Genomic DNA, 13,599 nt, shown 5'->3' on the forward strand with positions numbered 1-13,599 from the left:
TCATTGACATCTAAGAACCTTAGCAGATGTGTTTCCTATCAGCCCATGCAGTCATTAAGGCCTGTCTTTACCTCCCCACATACAGCTTGTTAACTGGGAATGTGCTTTGGCTGAAGATTCTTGTCAATGGCAGCTGACAAAAGTCAGTTTTGTTCAGCCCAAGGGATGACTGCTCTATCTTGGGGGATGTCTCAGGGATGCTAGAAGCTAGGCGTGGCTGCTTGCGGCCCTGAGACCTTGGGCAAGCAACTTCCCCTCTCTGATTCCTTTTCTGTAACACTGAGGGGGTATCGGAGGAGGTCAGGGTGTCCAGCAGTTAGCTCTGAATTCAACCTAACAAAGGACGCTTCTCTTCCTTGCATATTACCTTCTCTTATTTTATTCACTCAGTTTCACATTGTAGTGATTTTATTTTTTCACTTGTCTCCCTTACTAAAATGGAAGCCTCATGAAGGGAAACTTCACTGATTTTTGCTGTAACCCCAGGGCCTATCACATGCCTGTCATGGAGTCCCTAAATGTGTGTTGCCTGAATGAAATCTCCGCGCCTGGGTTCAAATCCCAATTGCGTTGCTTTCTCTGTAATCTTGAGCAAGCCATATAAACCTCAACGGTTTTTCCACTTGAAAATGGGGGTGTGTGTGTCTGGGTGTCCCAGTGGTTGAGCATCTGCCTTTGGCTCGCGTCGTTATCCCGGAGTCGCGGGATCGAGTCCCGCATCAGGCTCCCCGCAAGGAGCCTGCTTCTCCCTCTGTCCATATCCCTGCCTCTCTGTGTCTCTCATGAATAAATACGTAAGAAATCTTAAAAAAAAAAAAAAAAGAAAGAAAATAGATTAGTGACAGTGCCTTTTTAATAAAGCTCTGAGGACCAAATGAGAAAACATCCAGGAAGCATTAAGGACACTGCTAAGAGTATAATTATTGCAGTCGGCCAGGCACTGACCTAAATGCTTGACGTAGGTTAAGTGTGTTCATCCTCACTGCGTCCTACTGTTAGGCCATTTTACAGATGAGCAGACTGGGCACAGGTTCAGTAACACGTGCACTCAAGACAGGTTGGCTGTTGTCTTTATGCCCTGGGTTCCCTCCCAGCTGTCCGCGGCGGAGTCCTCGCAAGGAGCAGAGGGCTCGCGGGGCCAGCCTCGGGGCTCGCCGACCGCGGGCCAGGACAGGAAGAGTCACCGAGGCCGCGCGCGCCTAGTCGCCGAGCATCCGCGGGCCCGCGCCCTCCGCTCACAATGCCGCGGGCCGGGCGGCCGGGCGCTTCTCCGCCTCCCACTGGCGCACACGCCCCTTCCTGTCACGGCCGGCCCGGCCCCGTCCCCGGCCCCGCCCCCCGCCCGGGCGCCGCCGGAGTGGAGGGTTCCAGACGCATGCTAATGAGGGGGCGGCCGCCGCAGCCCATTGGCCGGCCGCGGAGTGTCGGTGAAGTCAGCGCTGAGTCCCAGAAAAACAGAGCGGGGCCAACTGCGGCGTGTAGTGCGAGTGGGGCAGGACGCGCGCCGCCCGCCCGCCCGGAGACCCGCAAGGTAAGCCCGCGCCGGCCGCCCGCCCGCCCGCCCGCGCTCGCCCGATCGGCGGCCACGGCGCCGGGGGCGTGCGGCGGCCCGGCCCCCGCGGGCGGCGCCTTTGTTCCGCGCGCGGAGGAGGCGCGTTTAAAGGGCCAGCTGTCGGAGGGACTCGGGGGACGCCCTCCCCCAGAGCATCCTCCGCGGTCTCGGGGAAGGCCGTGGTTCCCCCCGGGCCGGACCTTCCTTCCTACGGGGTGGACCCCCTGTCTCTCCAGGAAAGTTCCCCAGGGTGCGGGCGGTCCCCGGGATTCAGGCTCTGTTTTATGTTTGGTGGGTGGGGGTTCGTACGATCATGGCCACTGCTAGGAGACAACGTCCGCCTGCTTCAGGCTGGCTGCAGTATGGGTGGGTGGAGGAGACATCAAAGCCCGGGTAGGTCTGCGCTGTAAAGTGAAACTACCGAGGAGGGGCTCCTCTGCAGCAGCCGGAGGAAGAAGGAGGGAGCGAGCGGCAGGATGGAGGCGTCGCAGGTGCGTTCATTCATCGGCATCCCCCGGACGAGAGGGCGGCAGGAGGTGCGCCAGGACGGTGCGTCTGGCCTGCGACCCGCCCGAGGGAGCGGGGGGTGCGTGGGGCCGGGGACCCCGTGCGCATCCGCCAGGCCGCTTCATCCCCCGGAGTGACGGGCATCTTGCTAGGCAGCTCGCCACCGACAGGGACGGAAAAGCAACTCCTTCCCCCGAATTCCCCGGCCGTCCCTGGCTCCCACCTGGCTGCTTTCCGATGTGGCTTCCTTGATGAGCGGTAGCGCCATTCAGGATTGAGGGGGAGAGAGGCTTGAAGTCCTTGTGCACCTTTCATGGGGGAATGTACTGTCGAATTCTGCCTCTCCCCTGTATCCGCTGCTGTAAGATGGCTTTGAAATTCACCAGTGCGTGCTTCCTTTGGGCAGACAGAATTTATTGCGCTATTACATTGCTACATGAAAGCAGAAGGGATCCCACTGAGTGTGGCTTCTTTTATCCAGACCTTGGGTTTGCCCAGCATGTTCTGGTTGAACCTTTGGATTTTTTTGTTTTAAAATGAGCGCTGGGATGCTCCTGTTGTCACAGGGCCGACCTGCTGAAATTGCCAGAATTGATTTCACTGCCAATAGGAGGGAGGTTCCATTTAGAGATATCATGGAACCTATCTGGCAGTCAGGCCTCTGACATCACTCCCCCACCCCAAACCTTCGCGTCCTTTTTCCTCTCATAAGTGAAGGCCAGGGATGGCTTGTCTGTCTCCACTCTCCTTGGTTTTCAAGTTCCTCTATTTAGATTCAATTTATTTATTTATTTATTTGTTGATTGGAAAGGCAGCTTGGTGGTGATTGAAGAGAAGGGGATGGTTTAAAATTGGGGTGGGCAGCAGATGGGGACAGCAGCCTCAATGACAAAAAGCACATGCTGGACATTTGGAGACTCCAGATCTACAGCCCTTAGAGACACAGGTGAGATAGATGGCTGTCTACCCACTGAGAGGCGTGTGTGTGTGTGTGTGTGTGTGTGTGTGTGTGTGTGTGTGAGCTTGAGGGAGGGGTGGAGGAAGAGGATGCTGCCAGCAATTTTCTGCCCCACCCTCTTGATGCTGCCTTAAATAGCTCCTTGCCAGCCAAGCTCTGCTGTCTCAGGCTCTTGGCCTGAGGGGATGGCAGAGAAGGGTGGGTCTGTTGGCACTTTTGCTCTGGGCACTATAGAGTGGACGGTTAGCAAAGGGGTAGTTCTGGGGTTGTGGAGAGCTCATTTCTCAGCTGGAGGGCCCAGAGTTGAGTTGTCTCTGGTGACTTCCCCTCACGGAATATGCAACTGAAAAGAAATGCTTTCTACCCTATAGGGCAAAGCTATGGAGGGTATTGTCATTTTCCCTTCGACCCCACCCCCTGTTGGCCCTGTCTTTTACCTGTTCTCTTTCATGCTAGTTGGAGAGTTTCTGTGAACTTTTTTGAAGGGATTGGGAATAATGGGGGAGGGGGGAGGTAGTGAGGTTGGAGTTCTGGGAAGGGATGAGCAGATGCTTCTTACTGGCAGAACAAAGAACTGTTCAGCCTCCTTAAAATAGGGTTCCATATAGATAGTGGAGTCTGGGGTTTTCTTTGCAGAGCATGAATAGGCAGGGTTCAGGAAAGAAGGCTTTTATTAGGCCACATTGGTCTGGTCATCCAAACTTAGCTCTGGACCCTTCCCTGGACATGGAAATAGATTTGCTGTAGAGGGCACTCACTAGTCCTTTGGGATTTAATCTGTGTCTGTAAAAGGAAATGGATGGTCCCAAAAAACTTTGGTGGAGGAGCTCTGGACCAAAGATAGGACAGCTGGCTTTGAGCCAGGGCCACCAACCTGCTTTGAGATAGTGGCTTTCACTCTCTGGTCTGTGTGCTTGTTGGAAAAAAGGTAGAAGGCTCTGGAGGGTTTCTGACAGCGTTACTGTTCTTGGATTCACAAGTCCAGTTTGTAAGAACATTTTAAGATTGTTTTGTTTGTTAAACGATGTTAAATTCGTAGTACTGCTCAATGGCATGAAAGAAGTATTCCAGGACTCGGGCTTCTGGTGGCTTCAGACGTAACTTTTCTTTGATTAGTATGATTTATGAGGATTTACTGTACGTCCATAATTCAGAGCCAGAATGGCCTGGAGTGAGAGGCACAGACTTTCTGAGGCGCGGTGGGCTGGGGAGACTTGAATTGGCAGGATGCTAAGGAAAAGGAGCCTCTAGAATCCATTCTGTCATCCTGCGTATGTTTAACTCCCTGCTTTATTTATGATTATACAGGTGAATGTTCAGGGATTTAGAGTATGAGCCTTGGAAGAAAACCCTGATTGCCAGGTTTCACATTCCCCTCCCCCCACTGAGGAATTTGAGGGATTGGGGAAGTTTGGTGATTTGTCCAAAGTCACACAGGTAGCAAGATGCACAGCTGGGGCAGGAGGCCAGGTGGGGAGTTTCTAGGTCCTGTGTTCTAGATGTAGCTCTTGTTCCCTCCTCCTCTGATGAGATTCTAAAATGGGATAGAGAAAGTGAGGAGGAAATGGGGCTGAGGAAGGGAGAGATTGGAGGCAGGTCAGGTGGAGAAGGGGAAAACACAGCCTCCAAACTTGGAGGAGGGAGGGATGGAGCTGAAATGGGGCTCTGCCAGCGGTGAAATCAGGTTTCAGCAGCTCTTGGAGTGAAGGAAGAGAGGAGAGGCTTGACTTAGAGGATGGAGTGGGTGGACCGAGAGGCCTGTCGGGGCTGGGGCTGATGTGGGGTCTCCTTAAGACCTCTCCCGTTGACCCTCCAACCGCTTAGTGTGGGAGAGGCTGCTTTGTTTTAGGGTCAGCTGAGCTGAGGCCTTTGGAGCCACTGGGGTACATGGAACCTGAACATGCAGGAAGTCAGGTGTGCTGCTGGTGATGCAGGAGAATGCTGAGGTGGGACCCAGTTATGCTGAAGTCCCAGGTTTTTTTTTGTTTTGTTTTGTTTTGTTTTGTAAATGCAAAACGAAAGAAAGTTCTCTGTGGTATTTATTTTCAACTCAAGCAGTGTTTTCTCTTCTGTCATCGGTATTTTGCATGTTTTATGGGACCCCGCTTCCCATCCTCTCTTCAAAGGGCAGGCTTGGAGGTAGCTGATTCAGGAGGTGGCTGATTCACTGAGCTGTAGCTCACCTGCGGGGAGCTTCAGGCCTGGGACAGAGCTAAAGCCTGGGAATGTTTCAATGAGCAATTAAGGAGCTGTGAACAGTGGTTAACCGGGTCAGTAACCATTCAAAGGCAAGGATGAAAAGTGATAATACTTTGAAGTCTATAGCCTAAGCCAACAGCTGGCCTGTATGATGTAGTTTCCTTTGGCTGGATATTTTTTTCATGCCTCGGAAGTGTCTGTAGATTCCTTGAGTTGTTCCCTCTTTTTGTACATGGATAGGCATGTGTATCTGTGTATCTCCCCGTCTTCCCATTCTTGCTTTCCCATGGCTTCCTCCTCTCTACATTTCTTTCTCTCTCCTCCTGCTCTTCTCTTTCTTCTTACCTTCCTCCCCGCCTTCTTTCTTTACTGTCAATAATAGAGCTTTGTAATGTATTTTAATGTATTTACTGTTATTAAAATTTAATCTTCTCTGTTCTTAATTTACAGTCAGTTGAGTTCACTCTCTTTCGATGTGTGGTTATGTGTTTCACACACAAAACAAACAACCCTAACCCAATTAAATTGCTTTTTACTTCTTTATGTGTGGCCCTCCATTGATTCTGCTCCCCCCCCCCCCGCCCCGGCCCCTTTTCTTCTGGGGTTGGTAAAAGCTCTTTATAGAAAAAGAAATTTCCCAGCTCACTGTCATGTGGATATTATTGTTTTTATAACAAAAACAGTTACAACAATAGAAAAAGTTTCCACCCCTGTATTGTGGACACAAGGGACACCCTCTCCCAAGAGATGTGCCCTATTTCTTGACTTCCTTCCATGGAAAGAGTGTCTGCGATGTATTCTCCAATAGAAGTCTGTACTGTAAAAGTTCGCGGTGCTGATGGTGAAGCTGGGGCTCTTGTCTGCGATTCTCATTCTCGTAATGCTTAGAGTCCAGGAGGGGGGTTGGCTTAGGACCAAGAGGGTACATTTAAGAATTCATTGTGATGGTTTTTCTTTGTTTTCCTAAACTGGGCTAACCCAACAGTCAGTGTAAAGATCCAGATCGCTTTGGAAAAGAATGAGGTGTTTCTCAACTTTCTGATTCATTTCGGTTGGGACCCAGGTTAGGCACAAGGAGGATAGGTATCCACCCACAGGTTGCAGGTATGAAGTCCCAGGTGCTTTGTTGGATGCATGCATGTTGTAGTGCTTTAAAATTTTCTTCTGACTCAGATTAATTACAGAGAAGATTGAGTCTTGGTGCTCAGTAGTCAGCAGGTAGTTTAGCATCTACAGCTGGCCTTGCAAGCAAGTAGTCACCTTGAAATCTCTAGTTAATATGTTAAAAATTCACATGAGTTTTGTATTCTACTCTATAATATGTCAGTGCTGGGTTTAGTATAAAGGTATTTGAAATGCTTTACTGTTGGGGTGCCTGGGTGGCTCTTTCAGTTAAGCATTGACTTCGGCTCAGGCTGTGATCTTGAGGTCCTGGGATGGAGCCCCATTCCAGCCACCCACTTAGTGGGGAGTCTGCTTCTCCCTCTCCTTCTGCCCCTCTCCTTGCTAGTGCTCTCTCTCTCAAATGAATAAATCTTTTTTTTTTTTTAAAGATTTTATTTATTTATTCATGACAGACACACAGAGAGGGAGAGCGAGAGGCAGAGATACAGGCAGAGGGAGAAGCTGGCTCCATGCGGGGAGCCCGATGTGGGACTGGATCCCGGGTCTCCAGGATCTGGCCTTGGGCTGAAGGCGGCGCTAAACCACTGAGCCACCCGGGCTGCCCTCAAATGAATAAATTTTAAAAAAAATATATGCGTTACTATTGAGTACAAGTGATGATCCAGGAAAATGCTGTGTTTATATTGGGCTTTCAGTTGTCCATGTCCACTTTAATTATGCATAGCAGGTCCCAAACCCCAGCTGGAGAAGCCAGCAGTGGGGCAGGCATCAGACCTGGTGGTGTGGAGAGCTGCCCACTGCCGCCAGCTCTTCCAGAACCACTGAATATCCCAGTCGCTAAGACCTCATCCACGTCCCTAAAGACTAGGTTCTCCCTCCCACCAGGGCTTGTTCCCTCACCACCAGGCCTTTTTCTGCTTTGCCTGGGTGACTCCTCCTTCTCCTTTCAGACCCTCCTCACATCTGAAAGAGGTGCTTTTCTATGTTCACCAGTAGCTGGTTCCCTGTCTCTCTTTTCTACCAGATTGTGAGACCTGGCAAGATAGAATCTGTGTTTTATGTCTTTTTAAATTCATTTTTTTAAATTTACATCAAAGTCTTTATTTATATATATATGTCTATATATGTGTGTGTATTTAGTGGGTATATATACTCTTAAAAGTGTATATATATATATATATATACACACACACACACATATAAATATATATATGCGTGTGTCTATACTTTTAAGAGTCAAGTAACATTGCAAGGCTTATAAAGAAACGCTGTGTCACCCCTTCTCATTCCAGGGATTACTCCCCAGAGTCAGTCACTGAGATTTTTTATTGCTGCAGTAACAAATTACCACCAGCATAGTGGCTTGAAGCAAAATACATTCATATTTTGGTTATGTAGGTTAGAAGTCAGAAAAGGTTCTCACTGGACTAAAATAAAGGTGGTAGCAGGGCTGTATTCCCTTCTCGGAAGAGTCTTTTTCCATGTTTGCATCTTCTAGCTTCTAGAGACTGCCTGCATTCCCTGGCTCCTGGCCCCCTTCCTCTGCCATCAGAGCTGCCAAAGGCTCATTGAATTCCATCCCATTGCATCACTCTGACTTCTCACATAGTCTCTCATCTTCCTCTGCCTCACTTCTTTCTCCCTCTTCTCTTATTTTATTATTTTTTAAAGATTTTATTTATTTATTCATGAGAAACCCAGAGAGAGAGAGGCAGAGACACAGGCAGAAGGAGAAGCAGGCTCCAGGCAGGGAGCCCGATGCGGGACTGGATCCCTGGCCTCCAGGATCATGTCCTGGGCTGAAGGCAGGCACTCAATTGCTGAGCCATCCAGGTGTCCCTTAAATATATTTTTTTATATTTTTTAATTTTTATTTATTATTTATGATAGTCACACACACACACACACACACACAGAGAGAGTCGAGAGAGAGAGAGAGAGAGAGAGAGGCAGAGACACAGGCAGAGGGAGAAGCAGGCTCCATGCACCGGGAGCCCGATGTGGGATTCGATCCCGGGTCTCCAGGATCGCGCCCTGGGCCAAAGGCAGGCGCCAAACCGCTGCGCCACCCAGGGATCCCAAATATATTTTTTTAAAGTAATCTCTACACTCAACATGGGGCTTGAACTTCGAACCCTAAGATGAGCGTTACATGCTCTACCAACTGAGCCAGCCAGGCTCCCCCAGTTTATAATTTTAAAGTCAATTATTTCTTGTTTTTCATTTTATTTTTGTTTTACTTTTTGAGAGACCTCTTCAGCTTCATTCTTAGCCGTTTTGAATTTTCAAATTTATGTTTTCATGGTTTTGCATGAAACATGCTTGCATGTTTACTTTCTAGAACTCCCTAGTTTGAAGCTCATTTTTTTTTTTTTAATAGTATCTTGTTCTTGTTTCATGGGTGCAGTAGGTTCACTCAGGTTAGGTGTTTGTTTTTGTTTTTGGTGTTTTTCTGCTGTTTTCTGCTTTGTCTTTCTTTCCTGCCAGCCCCTTTTTTGGCTTGTTTTGGTTACTGAATTTCCCATTGGAGGTGTTCTTCCACTGATCCTTGACTGTCCATTTATATTTTAAGAGTGCCAATTGGTCATTTGTGTGACAAAGAAGGGGGCTTGACTTCATTGTAGGGGTCCAGGAGAGAGCCTACTTTGTTTTATTTTTTACAAGATTTTATTTATTTATTTATAGAGACACAGAGAATGAGAGGCAGAGACACAGGCAGAAGGAGAAGCAGGCTCCATGCAGGGAGCCAGACGTGGGACTCCATCCAGGGTCTCCAGGATCACGCCCCGGGCTGCAGGCGGCGCTAAACTGCTGCACCACCCGAGCTGCCTGAGAGCCTACTTTAAACATCAGTGCCTATACATCTTTTCTCTGGGGTGTTGGGTTTTCATGGAGAAAAATGTGGCCTGGGGGTATAATAGTTCAATGCCTTGCATTCTGGGAGCCTTAATGGGGAAAGAGGCTGGGTACCCCATTTGGTATGCAGATTTTCACTGGGTTCTTTCCTGAGGTTGCCCCCTGCTCTCCCTTCTTATCTCTGTTGTGTCCCTCCCTCCACTGTGTCTGAATCCAGAGTCGCTCCAGTAGTTTGCCTAAACAGTGCATCTCTGCCTTCTTTCCCCTGGGCTGCAGTGGCTCATTCAACAAACTTTTAGCAGACTCTCTTTTTAGCCCCTGTCCCGTTGTCTCTTAGCCCTTGGTGCCTCCAATTCCTGAGGCTTCTTCTGTGTCTGTGGCTTAAGCCCCCACTTGGTTAGTGTTTTCCTTCCCTGCTTGCACTTAGCAGAGCAGAAACCTGAATCAGCTACTGCAGGGCAGTCAGCTGTCTGTCTTCCAGAGTTTTGTTGATAGATCCCATCTGCCCTTGTCTTCTTTCCATCAAAAAATCAAAGCTTTCTCCTGTCCTTTCAGTGGGGTTCTAGGAGAGAGTAAGGATAAATACGGGTGTTTAAGCTTCTGATTTGACCAGAAGTTTCATCTCTTTATCCAAACCCTTTAATTGTTACCTGATAGATGTAGTGTATATTTTGGAGAAACACATGTTCACATGTTTCTAAGATGGCATTCATACAGTTAGTCATGAGATTTCAAGAGAGTCCCAAGCACACAGTCTTACAAAAATAAATCCATTGTTTATTCTGAGATAGATGTAGTAACAGGCAGTGGAACCTGCCCTGCTGCCTGTGTGGTGTAGGATAACCACAGTGAGGCAGCGTTGTAGGCTGTTGGGCTGGAGAGTGACAAAGCTCAGGTGCTATCTCCAGCCCCATCACTCATGACCTGGGTCACCTTGAAAAGTCACTTAACCTATCTAGATCTCGGTTTCCCCAGCCTTAAAATGAGCTCTTGGTCAAGATTTGATTCAGTTCACTGCCATAAATACCTGCGGTGTCAAGGCCTGGTGCTAGGATTCTTCTGGGTGTCTCTTCTAAGGGAGTGAGGTCAGTTAGGGCATTTGTCACACTGAATGACTGTGGCTTGTCTGTCTTTCTCCTGATTGTAGTTCTGTGCCTTGCACAGTCAGTACTCTGCAGATTTGACCTCTCCAGATGACAGGCTCCATGTGAGGGCCACATTGCTGTCATCTTTGTATCTTTGTGTCTGACATAGCCCTTGGTACATAGGAGGTATATGGTAAATGGTAGGCTTTTCCACAAGGAACTATGAAAACGGGAGTTGCTCTGCCAGATTCCCCAGACCCTGCTGGAGAACGAGGCCTTGCTCCTTGGGAGTCCAGCTTGCATACTTCTTGGCTCACTTACAGAGCTGGGGGCTCACATCTCAAATGACTTGATGGTAAAGTCAGCAGAGATGGTGGTTCTGTACCACAGCCCTGACATTAGAGGATTGTCTCCCCTAAACAGGTCACAGTCATGTATTTGTTTAACTAGCCTCATACTGTTACAAGTTAAGATCAGATTCATCTTAACTAAGAAAGTGAATTGCAGATAAAATCCTGTGTTTATAGTGTTTACGAATGTTTAAGTGCTTTTTCATAATTTATTTTGGTTTTCCTAAACCTGTGAGCTAATGTGCCAGAACTAGTAAGTAGTAACTTCAGGGAGATAAATTTGGCTTCATAGAAGCACTTTTCATCATGAGAGCCATTCTCTGCTGTACTGCATTTGGGAGGCCCCGAGCTCCTAGTCAAGCTGAGGTTAGATGTCCATTGGCCAGCGAGCCTGGGAAATCAATCCCGGAGTGGGAGATGCCGTCTCATTAGAGCATCTGAAAAGTCCTTTGCTTTTGATTTGTTCAACAAATAATTACTGAGCACCAACCATACACCAGGGTCTGTGCTGGGCTCTGGCAATATAGCAGTGAGCAAAGAGACTTGGCACTGCTATCCTAGAATTTATACACTAGAGCTGAGCTTTCTAGTGTGGTAGACACTAGCCATATTCATTTTAAATTAGTTGAAGTGAAATACAGTTTGTCTTTTTAAAATATTTTATTTATTTATTTGAGAGAGACAGCAAGTGAGAACATGAGTAGGGGGAGAGGCAGATGGAAAAGAAGAGGCAAGACTCCCCTGCTGAGCAGGAGCCTGATGCGGGGGCTCCATCCAGGGACCCTGGGATCCTGACCTGAGCCAAACACAGATGCTTAACCGACTGAGCCACCCAGGTGACCTGAAATACATTTTAAAATTCAGTCTCGGGGATCCCTGGGGTGGCGCAGCGGTTTGGCGCCTGCCTTTGGCCCAGGGTGCGATCCTGGAGACCCGGGATTGAGTCCCACGTCGGGCTCCCGGTGCATGGAGCCTGCTTCTCCCTCTGCCTGTGTCTCTGCCTCTCTCTCTCTCTCTCTCTCTCTCTCTCTCTCTCTCTGACTATCATAAATAAATAAAAATTAAAATTCAGTCTCTTGGTCACACCATCCACATTTCCAGTGCTCACAGACACAAGTTCCCGTCATCTCAGGAAGTTCTCTTAGGCAGCCTGTGCTGGACTAGGGAGCTAAGCTTCTGTGTTCCTAGACCGGGCATCTGGGATTAGCCTTGTTTCACAGTGGAGGCAGCTGGTACAGAGAAAAGCCATTTGTTTAAGGTCATGTCACTGGATGGTCCCGAGTTGGAACAGATCTCTTCTCATGGAGCTTGGCTCTTCTTGCTTGGAAGTGAGATGGGGAGCAGAGTGACCGAGAATATGGTCTCTGCTCAGGCTGCTTGGGTCCAAATCCTGCACCTGCTGCTTCCTAGAGCAGGTTATACTCCACTGTGCCTCACAGGCTTCACCTGTCAACTGGAGGAAATAATGGTACCTACCGCACAGGATTATGGGTGGTCCAACCCAGATCCTGGGTACTTTGGTGGTTGGATCCTAGGCTTTTCTTTGAGGTTTCTGTTGCTCGATGATTTGCTCAGCCTTGCAAGCAGGTCTACCTGGTGGGGCATGATGCACTCGAGGTGCCCTGTTGCGAGGAGGAAGAGAGCTCTGCTGTTAGCCCCTGGGCCAGGAGGGTGCCCCATTTGATAGGTGAATCCCTGCTTTCACATGGAAATTTAATTGAAGAAGTGCTTTAATAGTGATGGGTGCATTTCATCTTTTGAAGAAGTGTTGCTCAATGTGTAGACATGGCCCCCACCCTCTTGGACTTTTTTCCTCCTTAGCACTGAGAGTGCAGGGCTCTTGTCTTCCCCTTCAGGCATTCGGCAGTTTGTCGCAGGTTTTGAAGTAGGAAGGTTCTGGTCGGCAGTTTGTCGCAGGTTTTGAAGTAGGAAGGTTCTGGTTTGACAACGTGTCTGTGTGTGTGTGTGTGTGTGTGTGTGTGTGTGTGTGTAGGGGGGGGCAGTGGCGGCCTTGGAGATGCATGTAACTGATACGGCATCTTGCTTCAGCCAAGTGAGGCACACAGGGCAGGTTCTGGAGTAGGGCCAGGGACAGACCTGAAGTCAGGTGTCTGCTGATGGTGGCCAGGGGGCTGAACTGTGTGGAGGCCACTCCTGGCGACCTGGATTCCCATCATGCCATAACCATGCAGCCTGAGGACCCACGATCCGGAGGATTGAGCACTTGCGCGTTAACCTCTAACTGGCTTTGCCGATCTCGTTCTCGTTTGGGTCTTCACTTTCCAGCATTCATGGATGATGTGCTAGCTCGGAGCAGCTGTAACAGGCATGGGTGCTTAGAAGATCCCGGAATTGCCCACGTGTCTGTGCATAAACTCATTACTCATTTATATAATGCCTCGTGCATTGATTATTAACATTAGCCTGTAGGCCAACCTTTGAGTTGGTTTCCCAGTAGGGTCACTAGGACATATCTTTTGAAATCCACATAGTTTCTCTTGTTGCCTGAAATTTCTGCAGAACCTGGCAGCCTATGAGCAGTTTCTTAGTGTGACATGTAAATGGGTAATTCATTTGCAGATTTCGCTTCTCCATTTAGTTTGTCTTTCTTGGGGGCAGATCCAGGCCTGGGTGACTGTTTCCTGTGAGCACAGAATGATGGTCAGGGGTTTTAGCTATTTATGTGAACTTGAGGGGGACAGGGTAAACATTTTCATGTTATGTCGATGTTCAGGAGTCTTTCCCAGGCTGCTGTAACATATACACTATTGGCTGTTCTGTGCCTGCGCCTCTTTTTATAGGCTGTACACATAGAAAGCTGGCCATAGGAGAGGATACCGCGGGAGGTGGTGAGGGATGGGGGGTGGGGAGGTGAGACAGGCCCGAACTGGAGTTGGGAGATCTGTCACTGCCCCAGGGGTCTAGGCAGTGGGCTTGAGAGCAGGCCAGGGATCTGGATAGAGAAGC

General features: G+C 48.9%; 1 protein-coding gene across 4 annotated transcripts in view; it reads left to right on the forward strand.

The window, feature by feature from the left end:
- Window positions 1-1,401: 1,401 nt before the first annotated feature.
- The window catches only part of SORBS1 (sorbin and SH3 domain containing 1), a 227,573-nt gene continuing 215,375 nt past the window's right edge, over window positions 1,402-13,599 (forward strand). The window contains exons 1-2 of one of the 4 annotated variants that reach the window (XM_041745746.1): window positions 1,402-1,531; window positions 1,903-2,043. Coding sequence is in view for 1 of the 4 variants with exons in the window: in XM_041745735.1 (XP_041601669.1) it covers window positions 4,956-4,963 (8 nt within the window). In the remaining 3 variants the exon portion in view is untranslated. Of the gene's footprint in view, window positions 1,532-1,902; window positions 2,102-4,940; window positions 4,964-13,599 lie in introns of those variants that run through there. The other 3 variants (XM_041745745.1, XM_041745752.1, XM_041745735.1) reach the window with 3 other exon arrangements.

This window comes from Vulpes lagopus, chromosome 2 (genome assembly GCF_018345385.1).
Source record: "Vulpes lagopus strain Blue_001 chromosome 2, ASM1834538v1, whole genome shotgun sequence".
Lineage (NCBI taxonomy): Eukaryota > Metazoa > Chordata > Mammalia > Carnivora > Canidae > Vulpes > Vulpes lagopus.